This window comes from Callospermophilus lateralis, chromosome 3, assembly GCF_048772815.1.
Source record: "Callospermophilus lateralis isolate mCalLat2 chromosome 3, mCalLat2.hap1, whole genome shotgun sequence".
Taxonomy (NCBI): Eukaryota; Metazoa; Chordata; class Mammalia; order Rodentia; family Sciuridae; genus Callospermophilus; species Callospermophilus lateralis.
Window position 1 is genome coordinate 134,001,314 of NC_135307.1, and position 19,825 is coordinate 134,021,138.

At 36.9% G+C, this 19,825-nt stretch overlaps 1 protein-coding gene and 1 pseudogene across 1 annotated transcript in view; both read right to left on the reverse strand.

Annotated features, from left to right (window-relative positions):
* Nucleotides 1–19,825, reverse strand: part of Fanci (FA complementation group I) — a 73,951-nt gene that overhangs the window by 1,328 nt on the left and 52,798 nt on the right. Inside the window, exons 24-37 of the mRNA XM_076851365.2 lie at nt 19,382–19,561; nt 11,577–11,743; nt 11,172–11,257; nt 10,224–10,340; nt 8,312–8,363; nt 7,387–7,514; nt 7,221–7,289; nt 6,949–7,042; nt 6,446–6,627; nt 5,566–5,619; nt 5,427–5,486; nt 2,610–2,681; nt 1,598–1,693; nt 773–880 (exon numbers count right to left, since the gene is read on the reverse strand). Coding sequence (XP_076707480.2) covers nt 773–880; nt 1,598–1,693; nt 2,610–2,681; nt 5,427–5,486; nt 5,566–5,619; nt 6,446–6,627; nt 6,949–7,042; nt 7,221–7,289; nt 7,387–7,514; nt 8,312–8,363; nt 10,224–10,340; nt 11,172–11,257; nt 11,577–11,743; nt 19,382–19,561 — 1,465 coding nt within the window. The remainder of the gene's footprint in view (nt 1–772; nt 881–1,597; nt 1,694–2,609; nt 2,682–5,426; nt 5,487–5,565; nt 5,620–6,445; nt 6,628–6,948; nt 7,043–7,220; nt 7,290–7,386; nt 7,515–8,311; nt 8,364–10,223; nt 10,341–11,171; nt 11,258–11,576; nt 11,744–19,381; nt 19,562–19,825) is intronic.
* Nucleotides 14,059–14,912, reverse strand: LOC143394233 (trimeric intracellular cation channel type B pseudogene; annotated as a pseudogene).

Here is a 19,825-nt window from a genome sequence, read left to right on the forward strand (position 1 = left end):
CAGGACCTTCCTGCTTGAATGCCAAGAAGGTTAAAGGGAGTGTGGGTGGGGCCAGGGACATTATGGCCCTCAAGTGTGATAATCTGAAATACAGCTTCAAAATTTTTGAGAATCCAGAAAACCAGATGCATTTGTTACTCCCAAGGATACACTGGGCCCTGTTTCAAAGATGCTAAAGGGATGGGAGTCTGGTACTGTTAACTGTAGAGGAACAAGCAGGCATGCGAACAGAATTGGAAGCACCACCCAATCTAAACAGTAGCCCTACTCTGAAGGCATGTGTAACAGGAAGCAAACTGGTTTCCAACTCAGGATGCTAGCTGGTTGTGGTCCACAAAAAGACTGTCCTCTTCCTAGAAATATCTACCAAAAAGGTTATAAAGTGTGAATTGGATGTTGTGGTGGTGCACTCTGGTAATCCAGTGACTGGTGCAACTAAAGCAGAAGAATCACAAGTTTCAGGCCAGCAGGGGCAATTTAGCAAGACCCTCCCTTAACAAAAAGACTAGAATGTAGTGCACTGGGAAAGCTCCCCTGGGTTCAGTCCTCAGAAAAAAAAGTTATGCAATCTGGACAACTTAACAGGATTTTGTTGGTTCTAGCCCTTCTCTTGAGATTCCTTAGCTTTCATCTTTGCCTGACCACTTCTTAGCCCTTTCTCAATCTGCTGGTTGCTTTTCTCCCACTAATATGTGGTTGCTCCCAGACAGGCTACTGCCAGTCAGTAAGTTGGGTAGGGCTTGCTGTGCTCCAGACAGAGGTGGCTACTGACCTCTTCACTTTCGTCCTCCCTGTCCTCTCCAAGTACCATGTCCAGGATGTTTCCTTTGATCTTGAAGTCTCGTGAGGTGCTGAGCTTCATGTGCTGCATAAGGTTCACCTGTGACAGGATTATAAGCATGAGGCTATTTTTTTACTCAAAGGTCCTGCTGAGGATAGTTAGCTTAAGCCATATTTAATGCACCTGACAACCCCTTCAGTTCCTACAGTATATTTCACTGCATAGTTGTCACCACTGCATTCGTGTATATTTACGAGTATTCTCTCTTCCTACTCTTAATACCAAAGCCAGTTTGGTAAACAAATTATTTTTAAGTATTTAAAAAAAAGAGTTGGGTGCTATAGTGGCTCAGTACTTGCCCAGCATGTGTGGGGCACTTAGGTTTGATCCTCAGCACCACATAAAAGTAAATAAAATAAAGGTATTGAGTCCGTCTGCAACTAAGAGGAAAAAAATTTCAAAAACCGGTGGGGATAGAGCAGGTTTGAGATTATAGCTCAGTAGTAGAACATCCCTGGGTTCAACCCCCAATACCACCACCAAAAAAAGTTTCAAGTAATGCTCACACCCCACTGTTTTACCAAAAAAAAAAAAAAAACAATCTGATGATTATGCAGTGAAAAACAGTAATAAGCACATACCCTTTTGACCATTTTCCCATCAGTTTCCTACACAATGTTTCCATTCAGGCCATCAGAGCAAAGAAACAGGAATAAATAGTTCAAAAATTTCCTCCATTGCAGTTGTGCTGCTTCAGTTTGCCAGATCCTCTCAACAGAACAAATGTAAATGGTAATAAACAATATGCATGTTTACCTTAGACTTTTTAGAAAGGTGGATCAGGAATTTTTCATACTGTTCAATGGCAAAGATGAGGTTAGGGATTGGCTTGGTTTCCCGAAGGACTCTGGCCTAAGGGTAAAGAACACAAGATGAAAATTTCAAGTTCAATGGTTTTTGAAATTTTCCTCTTTAACTGCCATGGCTTTGAAGAAAAACTAGTCAATCATCCAATAAAATGCTATTTATACATATTATATATATATATATATTATATATATACACCAATATTCTAAGACTTGTAGCAGTTTAATCTCAGAAGATCTAAATGCCCAGATTGCACTGAATCTTTCCAATTATAATTCCTAAATATTTGTTATTGAAAGATTGGCAGGACCATTTGCAGAAACAAGTCTACTTCATATTCCTGAAACAATGAGTAGCACTAGATCTAGTTCCTTTTTCTAGTCTGCAAATGAATTTTCACTGCTGGAATTACGTATCTATTCCCTCAATCTGAATTATAATATGTAGATCCTTTCAAATGTTAAGGTATATGTGTTCATGCACATTTTTCAAATCCTCAAATACAGACACTATACATATTTTTTAAAAAAACTTATAAAAGAATTTAATAGCTGACATTCACATCTGTATTTATGTCTACAAAGAATTTTCCAGTATAAATGTATTATAACCTATTTAGCTAGTCCCTATTAATGGATATCTTTAATATTGTTGTCTTTCAAAAAAAAGGGGCTAGGACCATCCTGTACCTATGTCTTTACATTTCTGTGTCTTAAAAGTGGAATTGTTATACCAGTGTGTGTGGATCACAAAAATTAAGTAGTTACATCCCCTTCAGAGCTTGTACTCATTTTTGCCTTGGCTGGTAATGTACTGGACTACTCATTTTCCTGCACCCTCACTAATTCTTTGATTTCTTAGGAAGCACCTTTTGTGCTCACCAGCTTTTCCTAAAAACAATTTTTATGATCAACAGAGAATGATCAGCACTATACTCTAAGAACCAGTGTCAGCAGCTTACCATGGCAGTGGCAACAGCAGTTTTCTCCTTTTTCTTCTCTCCCGTATATTTCAGGTTGTTACCCTTCTTATTCTAAAGAAATAAACACACATTCTCTCATTCCTAAAGATTTTTCTGGAGAACTAGAAGATTAGTGGTAATTTTCCTAAAAGGTAATTCCAACAGACAGTCAAGAGTAAATTTGGGTGAACAGGATTATCTGTGTAATAAATGCTGGAACATAGGGAAATTTTGTGATGCTTTATAATCTTAAGATGGCTCTTTTAATTGTTGGGAGGTATAGTGTCTAGACTGTTCTTGGAGCTGGCACATGGAAAGTGAAGGCAGGACAACTATTACGGTACTGGGCCAGCCAAGGGACTTGTGAAGGTACAAAAGGATGGTTAAAATGGGAAGTGTCAAGGTGGCAGCAGGAATAGGCATTTTCCTGTTGAGTAGCTGTATAAGAGAAAGGAAATTAAGGGAGCTATCCAGGGGCCAGTAATATTCCCACTTAGAGGTCATCACTACATGTCTTACATGCACTGCAGTCAAACTAGATGGGGTTAATTTTCAGATCTGCCTCGTACTAGCTGTCTGTTTTTGGACATTTCAAATAACCTTTAATTTAGGGATAACTACTGATCACAAAACAGCAGAAAGAATGAAGTGACACATGAAGAGAGCTTAATATGACAGGCATTAGGAAAGGCAAATGTAATCTATTCTAATAAAATGAACAAAGTGACTTTTAAATTATAACAAGGGTGGTATATGTAATCTAATAGCAGTGTCTCACTGGCTGTCATCTGGAACACTATTCTTCCAAATGATAATGTTTATTACTAAAAAATGTTCTTAAATAGGTTTGAAAAGTACTACTGAACATACCCTCAGGACCTCTCAGGACCTTTAATATGCTAATGCACATTACAAATTAAGATAAATATGGGGGCTGGGGATGTGGCTCAAGCGGTAGTGTGCTTGCCTGGCATGGGTGCTGCCCAGGTTTGATCCTCAGCACCACATACAAAAAAAGATGTTGTGTCTGCCGAAAACTAAATAATAAATATTAAAATTCTCTCTCTCTCTTTAAAAAAAATAAATAAGTAAATATGGTAGGAATATTTCTCACAGAATTTTTTTTTTTTTTTAAATTTCACCTCAGTCTCTACAGGATACTTCCAGAAATGTGGCTTTGTAGGCATCTTTAAGACCTGGCAATGGGGTGCTGGGGATGTAGCTCAAGTGGTAGCACGCTCGCCTGGCATGCGTGCTGCCCGGGTTCGATCCTCAGCACCATATGCAAAGATGTTGTGTCCGACGAAAAATAAAAAATAAATATTAAAAAAAAAATCTCTCTCTTTTTAAAAAAAATAAAAATAAAAAGGACCTGGCAATGGGGGAATTCAAAACCCCAATTTAAGAAAGGAGGGATACATTCTCTTTAGAGACAACAGATTTGTTTGACAGAATGGCAAGCACATAAAAATTTATGAGCATGAAGTTTGAGAAAGTATGTCTGCAAGCATTTGGGTGAGATAAAAAAGACTAAGTACAGCTTAATGAGAATAAGCTATAGACTGTCTGGCCAAAGAGATGTTCCATTCCAGAGAACCTCAACATATGCACATTCCTGGGAATTCTTTTAGATAAACTTTCATGACAGACCACTTGGTCACTAACTGTCAAAGGCAAGGTGAAGGTAAACTTAGTATACATAATGAGGAAGAGTACCCACACAAGGGTGTTATGCCTATGATGTAGGGACAGTATCAAGTGAAGCATCACTACCTAATGTGCAATCTGGGGTTGGGAACAGCACTTGTGTCCAAGTTGGGGACAGCTCAGTGGTAAAGCACTTGCCTAGCATGCATAACACCCAGAATTAAATTCCCAGCGCCATGCCCCCCCACCCAAGTCATAATCCATTGCTTTAATAAAGGGTTCTAGAATCTTAAGATTTAATTTGCTGGGTCCATTCTCGTTCTTTAAAGATTAGTAACAGTCCTACAATATATTTACTACAGAGACTAAGTGGCCTTAGGAAGCCTCCTATCACTTCTGCATTTAAACCAGTGGTTGTCAAACAGGCAATTTTGCCCCTTAGGAACATTGGGCAATTTCTGGACACATTTTTAGTTGTCTTAACAGGGAAGAATCTGCTACTAGAATCTGACAGGTAGAGTCAGAAATACTGCTAACCATTTTCAAATATACAGAACAGGCCCCACAACAAAGTATTATCTGGTCTGACATGTTGATAGTGGTAAGGTTAAAAAACTCTGGTTTAATGAAAGAGTAAAGGAGATTCAAGTACTGAAAGAATCTATTGGTATCTAGGATCAGATGAACTACTCTCTTCAAACCCTGAAGGAACCTATTACTTTATTAATTCAAAGAGGGAAGAAAAAAGAGTCTAGACAAATGAAAGAAAAAGCCCCTCTACCTCCCTGAAAGTGCTGCTACTCTCACTAACACCACCTAATCTCAGCTTTCTTCAGGTGCTTGCAGCTTGTTTACCCACATTCTGAAAAGTCTTAACAGCATGGTCTTCCAATCACATAGAAATGAACCAAGTCACTGAGTCAAAGTTTATTCCTTGCTCCAAAAGCTAGCATATCAAATGCTTTTTTTTCTCTAAATTAAAATTATTTCCTTGGTGTGAATAAATATCTTCTTGCTGCAAGCCCCCAATTCTTGCTTTGGTCTCAGATGAGCATTTCTGTCTTATGGTAAGTAGAGAAGAAACTCAGCTCAGGTGACCAGTCAGCCCCTTGGGAACATAAGGAGCCCTTTCTTGAAAATCTATTTTGATACTGCCTTTGAATCACTTACCTGTACATAAGAAATGAAAGAATAACACAAGGGAGTCAGATGAGAACCAGACAGCTTCACCTGCAGCACAGAAGGAAACCAATGTAACCATAGCAATAAAATGCTTCCCCTATTCTTAGGAAAATAATTTTCAACTTACCAGCTTTTCCATATTTTTTGGAATTCCTCCAGAACTACGACACACCTGGAGATACTAATAAAAAAGATTCCAGATTTAGTAAATTACCCTATGAAACTACAGGTGACTCTTACAGTGAGCCTATGAGTGACTAATCACCTCTACTAGAGAGGTAAAAGAAAAATTCATTGAGAAGCCAAGACACAAGGCTTCCTTTCCCCCTCCTTCAAAGTTCCAAAGCTTCCCAGTCAACAAGCAATGGAGGGTTTCTGTTTCTGACTTTGTCAGCTCATTGCTTTAAAAATACTTCAGGCCAAGAGTCCCTGCATCTAGAAAATCAGGGACTTGGTTAATTCTCTTAAAAAATTCCCCCCAAAAGAGGCTCTTATTATTTCTACTAGCATCTCAATGGCCACAACATTAGCTAGAGCTACATATTCTCAGGCCTGGCTATACTACTGGTACAATATGGGTTGGTCTTTTTTTTTTTTAAAGTTGTCTGTGCATTTTTAAGTACTCATTTTGGATCTGTTGATAAAACTAAACTAACTAGTTCCTATCACCTTCTAAATCTGTTGAAGATCAGAATACTGAAAGAACAAAAAAAGAGTTTCTTTGAAAACAGCATTCACTTTCTATCAGGTGCTAAAAACTTCACATACCAGGGAATAAAGACCTTTGAAAGCAAAATTTACAATTACGCTATCAAATGTTTTCCTTTGGCTGTGAACACACCTGCCACCTATTGAGCAAACTAAAAATGAATCCATGACTTGCAAAGGTAAGGGCAAGAGCTCTGTTTAGGGGCATCCTGCAGCAGTAGGCAGCTGCCTCAGTGTTACATCCTGGCTATCTGGGGTAGAATGGTGGGGAGTGATCTGATGGTCTCTTAGATACTCACATATCTGACAAGAGCTGTAAGGATGGTGTACATTTTGCACAGGTCCTTTAACAGAGTGTCCACGCAGCTGCCTGATGGCAGGGCTGTCTGCACCAACTCATGGAAAAATGTAAGCAGAGTTCCCAATTGTATGATGATGGCTTTCTCAGCAGGATTATTTTGTGGGGTTGCTTGAGAAGTTACTGCTTAGAGGAAATGAAATTGGCATATTTCAACCAGTCTTATTTTCTAACTAACAGTAAAGAAGAACTAGAAATCAACTAAATAACCAATAGTTAGAAAGCTGGTACAGAAATGAGCATTCATTGTGCAGAGTGAATTGACTGTCAGTCTGTCATAAACTATTACTACCTTCTTCATCACATCAGAAATCTACCTCAAAACCAAGTGAAAAATATAGGAGACTTAGCTCAAGGGTTCCACCTTTACACAGTGGTCTAATTTAGATTTGGATGGCTTTGCTCTTGTCACAATTCCTGAAACTCCATCTGAAGTCATCTTACCTGACAGAGTTTCTTGGCTCACTTGTCCCTTAAGCTTGGTGATCAACCAGTCTACTTCTTCTAGGACTTTCTCAGCCTGACTCAGAACAAGTAACTGTGGAAGAAAAACATGCTTGGCATGGTTCACTACACACAACTGTTGGGGGAATACAATAACCATGGCTTCTATAGGTAGGTTATAGGCCTCCCAACAAAAACCACTACAAATGACTCTATGAAATACAATGGAAGAAAGACAAAGCTATTTCCCATGGACTGGGATCAATACTTACACAGACAGTGGGGGCAGCCGTTTTCAAATTCACCATTGCAAAGTGGTTTGTTTTTTCTACTTCTACATCCTGGGGAGGGAAAAAGAGGTAAGACCTAATAGCAGTAATGCTAATCCCTTGACCTCCATCCCACACAGGCTGTTATACTGAAGGTTTGCTATAGTACTTGGTCTATGTCTCCAAGTTGCCCATGAATATCCTGGGACAGGTCACGTAGCAGGGTGACAGGACTCTTATACAAAACATGCAGGCTAAAGAGCAAGTTCATCAAGCTCTTGCAAAACGAGGCATCCTCTAGGAGTATGAAGGAAAGACAATTCAAAGGTAAGTTATAACCCAGCAACTCCTTTGTGTGACTGTACACACATGCCTAACCAGAACATGTGGCTTATCATGTCCAAGGCACAACCAACAATCCTAGTGCTGCACATACTCCAAATAGCTGTACCACAACTGCACCCTTTTATCCATATGTCCTATTACTAGTCGTAGTCATTGGGTCCAAGTATTCAGATCAAGACCCCTCTCTTTCTCATCCCACCAAGAAAACTTCTATCCTGGTTTTTAACATCAGATTACTTTTGTCTAATTCTTAACTTTATCTAAATGGACTTATACAGCATCTGACTCTTTTGTTCCCCATTATGTTTGTATGATCCTCTTGATGATGTTGCTGTAGGTCTAGTTAGTTCATTCTCACTGCTGCATCGTATTCCACTGTGTGGCTATATCATAGTTACTTTATTCATTCTACCAATGAACACTTAAGTTTGTTTTCACCTATTAAAATAATGCTTCATTGATAATTGTTCCATGAATTTCTTTAGGAATGGAATTGTTGGGTCATAGACTTATGTTTAACTTTAGTAGTTACATATTGCCAGTTTTCCAGAGTGGTCATACCAATTTACACCTCCACCAGCATTAAATGAGAGGTCCAACTGCTCTACAGACTGGTCAACACCTGGTATTATCTATCTTTATCCTGTTGACCACTCTGGTGAGTATGTAATGAATATTCTTTTCTAAATACTAATTTGGTGATGATGATTTTACATAAAGCCTTTAGGTAATGTAGCAGGAAAACTTACCCCGGCTGTTTTCCTTGCAAATCTTAGATGTCCAGGATAACATCTGCACAAACTAAACGAAAAGTCATTCAGATATTAAAGAAATATGCTAAGAATGGGGGTTGTCAGAACAGAAGAGTCCTAATCCTTTCTGAGCCTAAGCAAATCACCTGCTAAAGATAAAGTCCAAAATTACAAATATTTCTTTTGGTACTGGGGACTGAACCCAGGGGCACTTTCTCATGGAGGTACACACTCATCCCTTTTTATTTATTTGAAGACAAGAGTTTCACTAAGTTGCTTAGGCTGGCCTTGAACTTGTGATCCTCATGTCTCAGGCATGTGCCACTGTTCCTGGTGAAATTGTAATTACAAGATAGAATATGATTTAATTTTGAACATCTATGCCCTCATTAAGGGCCAAAAGGTCCTGGGGAATGGATCTGAGACCTTGAATACTGGTTGGGTTTGTTTGGGGGAGGGGAGGGTTTTTTGTTCTCTTCTTTTTTGAAACTGGAGATTGAACCCAGGGCTTTGCAAATATGAGGCAAACGCTTTGCCACTGAGCTACATCCCAGCACTGAGTCCTTGTATCTGAAGCTTCCTCTGTCCTCACTGTGCTACCACTGAGATCTCTCTTTTTCCTTCCTGGCCTACATACTTCAGACATCCTTTTTTTTTCTTTTTTTAATATTTGTTTTTTAGTTGTAGATGGTCACAATACCTTTATTTTATTTATTTATGTTAATGTAGTGCTGAGGATTGAACCCAGGGCCTTGCACGTGCTAGGCGAGTGTTCTCCCACTGAGCCACAACCCCAGCCCCATACTTCAGACATCTTTAAGAATATCAGGCTAACAAAGATGTGTGGAAGAGGAAGGGCCTGACCATAAGGATATAAGAATTAGCTCTTAGGAGCCAAAAGGTCAAAGGAGATTAGAATAGAATGGAACAAAAGAAGGAAAAAAAGAGAGGTAAGGACTTCAACTTGATTTCCTTGCAGAAATCGAGGAAATTAGGAAAAAAGATATAGTAGGAATACACAGGATTCCCTGGCTCCTGGGAATGCTCTTTACCATCCTAATGGGAAATTACTCCTGATGTAGACCCAATAAGTGTGGCCTTTCTTACTCTTCGTGTGTGTATACACGCATTTCTGCGTGTACACTCACATGGGGGCACAATTCCATGTATATGTGGGCACACCTATATATATATATATATATATATATATATATATATATATATATACACACACACACACACACACACACACAACCTATCTAAGCAGAATGCTTTTTTAAAAATATATATATATATATTAGTTGTAGATGGACTCAATATCTTTATTTTTATTTATTTATTTATTTATATGTGGTGCTGAGGATCGAATCCAGGGCCTTATGCATGCAAGGCAAGAGCTCCACCACTGAACTACAACCCCAATCCCAATGCAGAATGCTTTCTGCTTCGGGTCTATGGCCATGCTTTTCTGACTCAATCATCCTTTGTTGAATTCCGGGCCCCCCAAACTCAATACCAAGTAAGTGCTGAGAAATCCAATTACTGAATGTCAGCTCCCTATTAATAATTAGCATACTTTAAACTTAGAAAATAAAGAAAACCCCAAAATTGGGGAAGAACACAGCTTAAGAATGTTGAAGGCATCAAAGATGTTGTGAGTTTTTTCTGAAGTGTTTACAGTTTACCCTGGACAGTGATCAAATAAAAGTACAATCTTGTCCTTATATGGCTGTATGTGTTATGATAGAAATAATATATAGGAAAATACATCTTATGGTTTTATTAATTTGAGTGTAAAATTAAATATATTTTAAATGAGCTAGGCTCCAGAAAGAGCTCTTTTACTACGCAATACTCCTTACCTTCTGAAGGCTGGTAAGTGGGATTATTGAACAAGCAGTGCTAGTACCTGAGGGGAGGAAGGCTCCAGTAGCTTGGACAAGTTGGAGAGAACACTGACTAGGAGGAGGGCTTCTTTACTATTTAAGTCTTCCTCTTCACTGCTAAGTAAATTCAATAAGGACCTCTGAGGAAGGAAAGTATGCACAGAAATATCAATAGATATATTCCAATCAGAGAGAAGAGACACCTAGTTAGACATTTAAGACTGTGACAGAAAGAATCTAAAGCTACCAAAATTCCAAGAGGACACAATCTGAAAATGACCTTGCATTAAACCTGTTTTCAACTACAAACCTGAAAAATTTATTGAAAACTATGAACTCTTTTCTCTCCAACTTCCCACCAAATATACATTAATAAACAACGTACAATTTCTGGTGGTTCTCATCTCTCTGAAGCCTACCTACTAAACTCATGTTATGTTTAGAATAAGCTCCAAACCCCGGCATTCCCTACAGATCTTCTCTGTTAACTTAAATACCACGTTTTTTTCATTTGTCTTTCCCTACTACGATGTAAGCTTCATAAGGACACGAATATTTCACTTTTGTTCCCTGCTGTATTCCCAGTAACACTTCCTTATAAGCAGTAGAAAATTTAAAATTTATTAAGTAAATGAAATCCTTATGATAGACTATCTTGATGTTTTGACAATTTGTTTGAAACTAACAAGTTCCACTGTTAGTTTCTACATAATCTGTCTGACAAAGCTTAATCATACCACAGACTCAATATCAAAAATCACAACATCTATCTGAGCTATCTTTTCATGTCATCTCAAACAGTGGTTCTCAGAGGCAACAGGTAGGGATTTGCTTAGATAAAATACACATCCTCATTAGGATCCTTTTAAGAGCTGTTCCATTGTTTCAACGTTGCAGAAGGGGAAAAATGCTCTATTTGTTCACATTCTGCCCTTTGTAAGAATCCTCAGGCCAGTACAACAGCTTCTTACCTGAAACTGACGGATCTGGAAAGCTGCTCTTTGAGTGACACTGACATTTGCATCTTCTCCCTCATCTCCTTCCTGATCTGTGACATCTAGAAACAGAAAAGAACTCTATTTGCTCTGAGGGTGATTCATTCTGTGTTGGACTTTAAAAAGCTAAAATTTAAGAAATTCAAAAAAGTCTGGAGGCAGATTTAAGTGTATTTCTAAAATCCTTCAGTTATTTTACATTCCATTTTCCAGTTGTCATTAAAATGTAAACTATTAAGTATGATCCTGTATCCACCAGTTATTACTTCTCAACATCAGGACTGTACTCAGGTGTCCTCTGGTAGGTGAACAAATATGATTAAGGAGCATGGGTAAGAAGAAACCTAGATCAAGCAATTTTGTTGACACTGAAATGCCCACCTAGCGCCCTGAGGAACTGCTGGATCTTGGGCTGATAGAACTGTTGCACAACACTGAATATCTTTTGCAAACCCTCCAAGCACAGCAGTGAGATGCTCTTTCCTTTCTCTTTCTTTGCTGACTCTTCCACTGAAGTAGGGATTGAAGTGTATCTCCACAGCAAGACTCTGAAAGTGGAAGGTGTGATAGATCACTTTTAAAGACTGGACCATTAAAATAAATTTACATACAGTAAACTTTGTATCCTGGAAGTGAACAGTTCTATGGATTTTTTAAAAGCTTATACAGATTTGAAATCTCCTTACAATCAAGGCATTTCCATCACTCCGAAAGTTCCCTTGTGCTCCTTAGTAGCCAACACTCTCACCCATTTGCTAGCAACTACTGATCTGATTTTCTGTCCCTACAGTTTGACTTTTTACAAAATACATAAAAGCGGCATCATTCAACATGTAAGTTAAAGTCTGGCTTTGTTAACCCAGCATATGCTTTTGAGATTCACCTATGTTGTGTGTATCAGTAGCTTATTCTATTTTTCTGCTGAGCACCATTCCATTATGTGGATATACCATAGTTCATCCACCCGTTATTCACCCACTGGGAACACTGGGATTCTTTACACATTTTGCTGTTACAAATAAAGCTGCAATGAATCTTTGTGTGCAACCCTTTACATGAACAGTTGCTTTCATACATAGCAGATCAGGTAGATTATATGGTAGGTGAGTACTTAACTTTTCTTCTTTTTTTTTTTTTCTATCAGGAATTGAACTCAGGGACACTTAATCTCTAAGCCACATCTCCCATCCTTTTTTTTTTTTTTTTTTTTTTTGGTGTTGAATAACTTATTTTAATGAATTTGTCTTTTAATACAAGTGTAAAACAAGATTCCTACCACTTTAACTACATTAAATCCAAACTTCAAAACTGACAAATAATTAATAACGAGTTAATTTTGAAAAGTTTTCAACTATAAGAATATCAAATATAACACATAATTCATTTTAAGGTTGTTATAATATTAAAAAAGTTTCTTAGCATTCTAAGAGTATCAAAAGTGCTCCATGTGCCAAAAAGAAAATCATTTTTCATAAGCAATATGGTACCCGCTGGTGTTCACAGTTGTTAAAAAGAACTTTCAACTTGAATGATTTGAGTACTTCTAAGTCATCTAAAAGTTCTACCTGATACAGGTAGTATGTTCATGGTCTTGGTATAAGAAATCATGTCACAGAGTTTGAATGTTAGAACTGTACTTTTAAATCATAAAATAAAGAAACTCTAATATCATTTAGTACTTTTCTGGTTTATTTTGCCAATAAGAAACCAGATTTAATGTCATCATTTTTCAATCAAATAAAACAACCATGAGATTTCGGTTGATCTGTTTCCTAGCTGATTACTATCAAATGTGTACAGACAATTCTCTTCAGAGCTGAGCATTTTCACATGAAGGTAATTGGTTTTCATTTAAAACAAAATAAATAATGCATGTACACATAGATTAAAACTAAATATAACCATATATAATCTAACATAAAACATTCAAACAAAAAACCAAGAAAGTAGCCACTAGAAAGGAGACATGGAAGAAACAAATTTAATGGAGATAATACTTTTTGTTGAACCATTAAGACAACTGCTACCAAGGTATTCAGAACAACCAAACTCAGAGAGAACATGTGAAATGTGAAAATTTTCTCTACAGTTGAAATAAATGTGTTTTAAGGAGAGAGAAAGAGGGAAGGGAAAAAAAAAAAAAATTCCATGTTTTGTAATCTTAGAAAACTGAAAAGTAATTTATCAAAAATTGTACCTCTAATTTTCTTTTGAGGGGGAAAAAACACAGTTTTTTAAACAAGGGCATGAAGCAGACTTCAAACTGAAATTCATACAACAATATTGTATTCTTACTGAAAAGTACTATTAGAGATAAAATTAAGATAAATTTCAGGTATTTTCTATTTTAATGAGGGCAAAATTACAATGTTTATATAGCAAATATAAACTAGCAATTTATATCCATATGTAATAGAAAGTATTTTAGGAAAAGTTAACTGTCTCAATGCTCAAAATTAAATTAGAATTTTAATTTTTTAATCAATTAATTTTCCATACCTAGGAATTAAACTTTTATTTACTTTTAAAAGTTTAATTCTGAACTAAAGCTCAAATAGATTCAGATTTTTTAAATGCATGAAATTACCCAATTTTTTAAAAGTTTCAAATTTTTTAAATTTTTTTTATCAATGTAAACTATTCAAATAATCACAAGATACTTTATATCAGAAAAAAATTCACATGATATACTCATGACAATCAAGAAAGTGGTAGTCACCCTAAAACAGAAAGAATTTCTTTCTTTTCGTCACCTCCATTCCTTATATATAATCTTTATTTCACATCATCTACGTAGAAATATTTATCACAATCTGATAGGTAGAAAAGAAATTTTTTTTTGCCTTCTAGAGCTCAAGTAAATTTACTCAGCCTTCTTAGAATGTTTCCTTTTAACATTATCTGAACCATTGGTTATAGGTCTTGAGACTGATGAACCAGTGCCATTGGAAGACGATTTTGCTCCACATTTCTTTTCACACAATGAAAACTGGTGCTGCCAGCCAAAGAGCATCCGACTCAATATATCTTCAAAAGGAGCAAGAGTCACAGAAGAAGTCTCTGTAAACATCATGGTTATCTTTGTGGTCACAAGAAAGATGGTATAAAGGAACATAAGATTATGCTTTGATATGGTCAGATGCTTGGTGTGCTGAAATGTGAAGATAAGGGACCCCAGCAGGGTTACCTTGGGAGGGCTTCTGGTTTCCAATCTCCTTTTAGTAACTGTTCAAAATTTGTGATAATGATACCACCTGCACCTTGGGCCCATCCAATAGCTATCATGACTAACCAGCCATTTTTGTAACAGCTATTAGCATGTGTGATTCCACCTATTATTTTCCAAGTTCTGGTCACTTCCTTCATTCCCGCAGCCAGAAGTTGAACAGGTAAGAATGAATAGCCCTGAGAAATAAGGTCCCAAGGGCAAAAAAATATAATATACCAGATTGAAGATGCCAGTGAAACGTTAGTGTGATTTGCAAAAAACCTCAGTGGAGGCTCTGCAAAAAGTATACATGATAAAATTCCTCCACCAAAGCAGTGGAGCATTGCAGTAAACCAGCTTGAAAAAGGATTCTTCCATGCCCCTTCCACTGCTCCCGGCCGGTGCTTCAGCACCATCACGGACACCAGATAGTGGGCGATGTCAAAAAAGGGGAACATGGACGTGCGAGAGAAGGCCAGCGTCAGATCCTCCCACGAAGAGTCCATGGCTACGACCCATCCTTTTTGTTTTTTGAGACAGGGTCTCTCTAAGTTGCTTAGCGACTCACTACATTGCTGAGGCTGGTCTTGAACTTGCAATTCTCCTGTGTCAGCCTTCTTAGTGGGATTATAGGCATGTGCCACAACATCTGGTGTGTACTTAACTTTTGAAGAAACTGTCACACTGTTTTCCAAAGTGGCTGGACAATTCTAAACTTCCACCAAAAGTGTATACACTTTGATATGATCAACCTCTTAATTTTAGACATTCTAATAAATTCTTAGTGATATTTTTAAGTTTTGTTTTTAGTTGTTGATTGGCCTTTATTATTTATTTATTTATATGTGGTGCTGAGAATCAAACCCAATGCCTCACACATTGGGCAAGCACTCAGCCACTGAGCCACAATCCCAGTCCCATGCTTAGTGATATTTCATTATGACTTTGTTGTACATTTACCTAAAGGTCCTGTCATCTATGTGTTTAGTTGCCATGTCTATGATATTTTTGGGTCAAGTGTCTACACAAATATTTTACCCATCTTTTTAACCTCCCCATTGTCCCTGTAGGGTGGGGTGAGATGGGCTAGGTGCAGAATATGCTGGGGATTGAACCCAGGACCTTATGATGCTAGGCAAGTGAGTGCTTAACCAGTGCTATACCCCCAGCCTCAATCATTTTTAAATTTAGCCGTTTCTTCTTACACTAAGTTTGAGAATTCTTTATATAATTCTGATTATCAATCCTTCACCAAACATGTTTTTTACAAATATTTTCTCCTTATCTGTGGCTTGTTTTTTCTCTTAAAGTTTTTGGAAAACAGAATTAAGAGTATTTCTTGGGCTGGGGTAGCTCAGCAGTAAAGTGCCTGCCTAGCACACGTGAGGCATTGGGGTTCAATCCTCAGCACTACATAAAAATAAATAAATAAAATTATTAAAACAAAAAGTACTTCTTATTTTCTGGATTGTGCTTTTGGTGTTACAGCTAAGAAATCTTTGCCTAAAAAAAAAAGATCACCAGATTTTTCTTTTTGTTTTCTTCTAGAGGTTTTATAATTTTGTTTTATATTTAAGTATCTAATCCATTTCATTAATTTTTTAAACATGGTATGAGAAATGGAGAAAGGTTCATTCTAGATCCTTCACCCCATAAATTTTAGAATCACTGTCAATTCTTACAATAAAGCTTAGTAGGAGTTTTTATTTGAGGGGGTTGCTGGGGATTGTATCTTTAGTCTCTGTATGCTAAGCAGGTATTCTACCACTAAGCTATACTCCCATTTTCCCCTTGATAGAATTTTGACTGGGTTTATGTTGAATCTGTCAGTATTGAATCATTCATTCATATACAATGTATACATTCATATACAATGTATATCTTTCAATTTACTTGGGGTCTTCTATGATTTCTTATTAATGTTTATTATTGTTTTCATCATACAAGTATTGTATGTTTATTAGATTTATTGCTAAGCAATCCATGATATTGTGATGCTAGCATAAATAGTTTTTTAAATTTCCATTTCCAATTATTTACTGCTGGTGTGTTAACTAAAATATTTTTATACTAAACATATTCTACAACCTTGCTAAATATTTAATAGATTTAATAACTTTGAAAAACTCTTTTGAATTTTTTTGGAGAATGTTAATTGCCTATGAATGAAGACAGTGTCATTTCTTTCTTCCCAATTTGGAGGCCTTTTCTTTCTTCTTCTGCTGTACTGCACTGGCTAGGACCTTTGGTATAATGTTAAATAGTAGAGGTAAAAGTACAAGGTGGGAAGGAAGTATTCAGTCTTTTCATCATTAAATAAGAGTTAACTATAGGGTTTTTGTAAATTCTCTTTACTGAATTGAAAAAAATCTATTTCTAGCTTTCTGAGACTTATACCATGAATTTATGTTGAATCATAATTTTCTATACTTATTGAGATGATCCAGATAGTTTTCATCCTTCAGTTTGATATGCGAATTACATTGGTTGGTTTAGTGAACCAACCTTGCATTTCCACCTAATTATATTATTCTTCACATTGTTAAAATTAATTTGCTCGTCTTTTTTGCATCTATATTCATGAGGGAAATTGTACATAATCTTTTCTTCTATAAATGTCTTTTACTGGGTTGATATTACTAATCTCATTAAAGTGAGAACATGTTCTCTTTTATCTTCTGAAGTGTTTGTACAGAATTGGTATTATTTCTTCCTTAAATATATGCCTGGGGGTAGGGTGGGTACCAGTGGTTGAACCCAGAGACACTTAACCACTAAGCCACATTCCCAGTCCTTTTTATTTTGTATTTTGAGACTGGATCTCCTAAGTTGCTGAGGGCCTCACTAAATTGCTGAGGCTGGCCTGAGCTTGCGATCTTCCTGCCTAAGCATCCCAAGCTGCTGGGATTACAGGTATAGGCATGTACCACTGTGCCCAGCTGGCCTAGTGTGTATTTTTTTAAACATCACTTCCACTCTTTTTAAAATATTTCTTTAGTTACAGATGGGCACAATACCTTTATTTTTATGTAGTGCTGAGGATTGAACCTAGTGTCTTACACATGCAGGGCAGGTGTTCTACCACTGAGCTACAAACCTCAGTCTCTTGGCTTAGTGTTTTTCGAGGAGGAAAAAAAAAAATTTTTTTTTTTTTTTTTTTTTTTGGTACTGGGTATTGAACTCAGGGACACTTGACCACCAAGCCACATCCCTATCCCTTTTTTATATTTTATTTAGAGACAATGTCTCAGTGACTTGCTTAGTGCCTCACTGCTGCTGAGGAGGGTGAATTTGAACTTGTGATCCTTCTGCCTCAGCCTCTTGCGCTGTTGGGATTATAGGCATGTGCCACCACTTCTGGCTTAAGAGAAAAATTTAAACCTCAAGTTTAAATTCTTTTGTAGAAGTTGGATTTACTCATGTTAGCTTCTTGAGGGAATTTTCAAGAAATTTGGCCATTTAACTCATGAAGTTTAACACACAAAGCAGCTATTATCAATTTTTTAATAGTTGTAGGATTAATAGTGATATTTCCTCACCCTCACTTTTGATATTTGTATTTTGTGTCTTCTCTCATTCTGATTAGTCTGGCTAAGGTTTATTAAACATATTCATCTCACAAAAAAGTAGTTTTCTTTTATTTTTCTCTATTATTTTGATTTTCATTATCAATGATTCTGCTTGTCATTATTATTTTCTTCCATCTATTTTCATTTTAATTTACTTTTTCTATTAATGTATAAGCTTTTATGTAGATGAGATTTAAAAAAAAAAATCAACTGCTATAAATTTCTACCTGAGCTGGGGGCGGTGGTACCACTTATAATCCTAGTGGCTCAGGAGGCTGAGGCAGGAGGACCCCAAGTTCAAAACCAGTCTCAGGAACTTAGCATGCCCCAGGCAACCTAGGAAGACCATGTCCCAAAATACAAAAAAAAAAGGGGGCAGGGTAATGGCTGGAGATGCGGCTCAGTGGTTGAGCTACCCGGAGTTCAACTCTTGGAAAAAAACATATCTTCCTAAACAGTACTTTGGCTTGATTATACATATTTGATATGCTACATATTCATTATCATCCTTCAAAGACATTTTCTAATTTCCTTTATGACTTTCCCTTTGACCTTGACTAAAAGTTATTTAGAAGTACATTTAATTTTCAAATATATGAGAATTATTATTCTATGTGGTTAGAGAACCAACTAATCTCTATTTTTAAAAATTTCTCATTTATTTTATGGTCCAAAGTACAACTTGGTGACTGAATCATGCGTACATAAAAAGACTGTGTACTTGGAAGCTGTTGTTGAGTGATTTAGGTCAATTTAGGTCAAACTGCAAGACGATGTCGTTTAAGGTCTTTTATTTCCTGATTTTCCATCTACTAGTCTTGCTCATTACTGAGAAATGACTAATAAAAAGTTTATCTTCAGGGCTGGGGTTGTGGCTCAGTGGTAGATGCTTGCCTAGCACATGTGAGGCACTGGTTTCAATCCTCAGCACCACATAAAAACAAATAAATAAAATAAATGTACTGTGTTCATCTACAATTAAAAAAAAAATATTAAAAAAAGAATTTGTCTTCAATTTTATTGTCCCTCTCAGCCCCGCCCACTTTATGTATTCTAGGTCTTTGTCAGGAACACTTACATTTAGAATTATTATGCTGACTTGACCAATCATTTTGTTTTGGCTGTGCTGGGGAGGGAATCCTGCACCTAAGCAGACTAGGCAAGCACTTTACCATTGAGCTACATTTCCAACCCTGATGAAATCATTTGTTCATCATTTAATAATATCCTGACCTCTTTTTTACACGACTAACAACCTATACCAAAGTAGGATTAGGAAAAAACCCAACTTCAGTGATTGTACTTTTGCTCTTCAGGCATGTCCAACCTCAAATCACCTTCATTCACATTCCTCTCTTGAAGAATCCATGGCAGATAAGGTAACAAGTTTGAGACAGGAAGTGGCTTACCGAGTTATGTCACAGAGGTTCTGAAAGATCTTGTCTAGGTTTTGGCCATCGGGGCCACTAACATGTCCTGTTTCTTTTAGCTGCTGCACCTTCTGCAGAGCAACAGTCACTGCATAGCGCATGAACTCATTGTTGGACCTCAGAACTGATAGGCTCTCTTCGTGACTTTGGGTACTATCCCTAGAGAGAGAAAAAGAGAGCATGGGGAAAAGATTCCTCTATTGCTACTGGGATCTGCAATTAGGCTTCCAAGGGAAGAACAGCAGCAGCCAGCAAGTTTTAAATGGCAGACTCTATGCAAACCTTTGCTAGAGTTACTGCCATGGTTGTTCTTTTATAATCATTCTTAGTGCCTGTTTTTTTCTCTCTCCTATAATCCTTACTTTGATAAAATTTAAATATCTAAGTTTAAATAGATTTTCTTATAATACTATTGGAATTCAT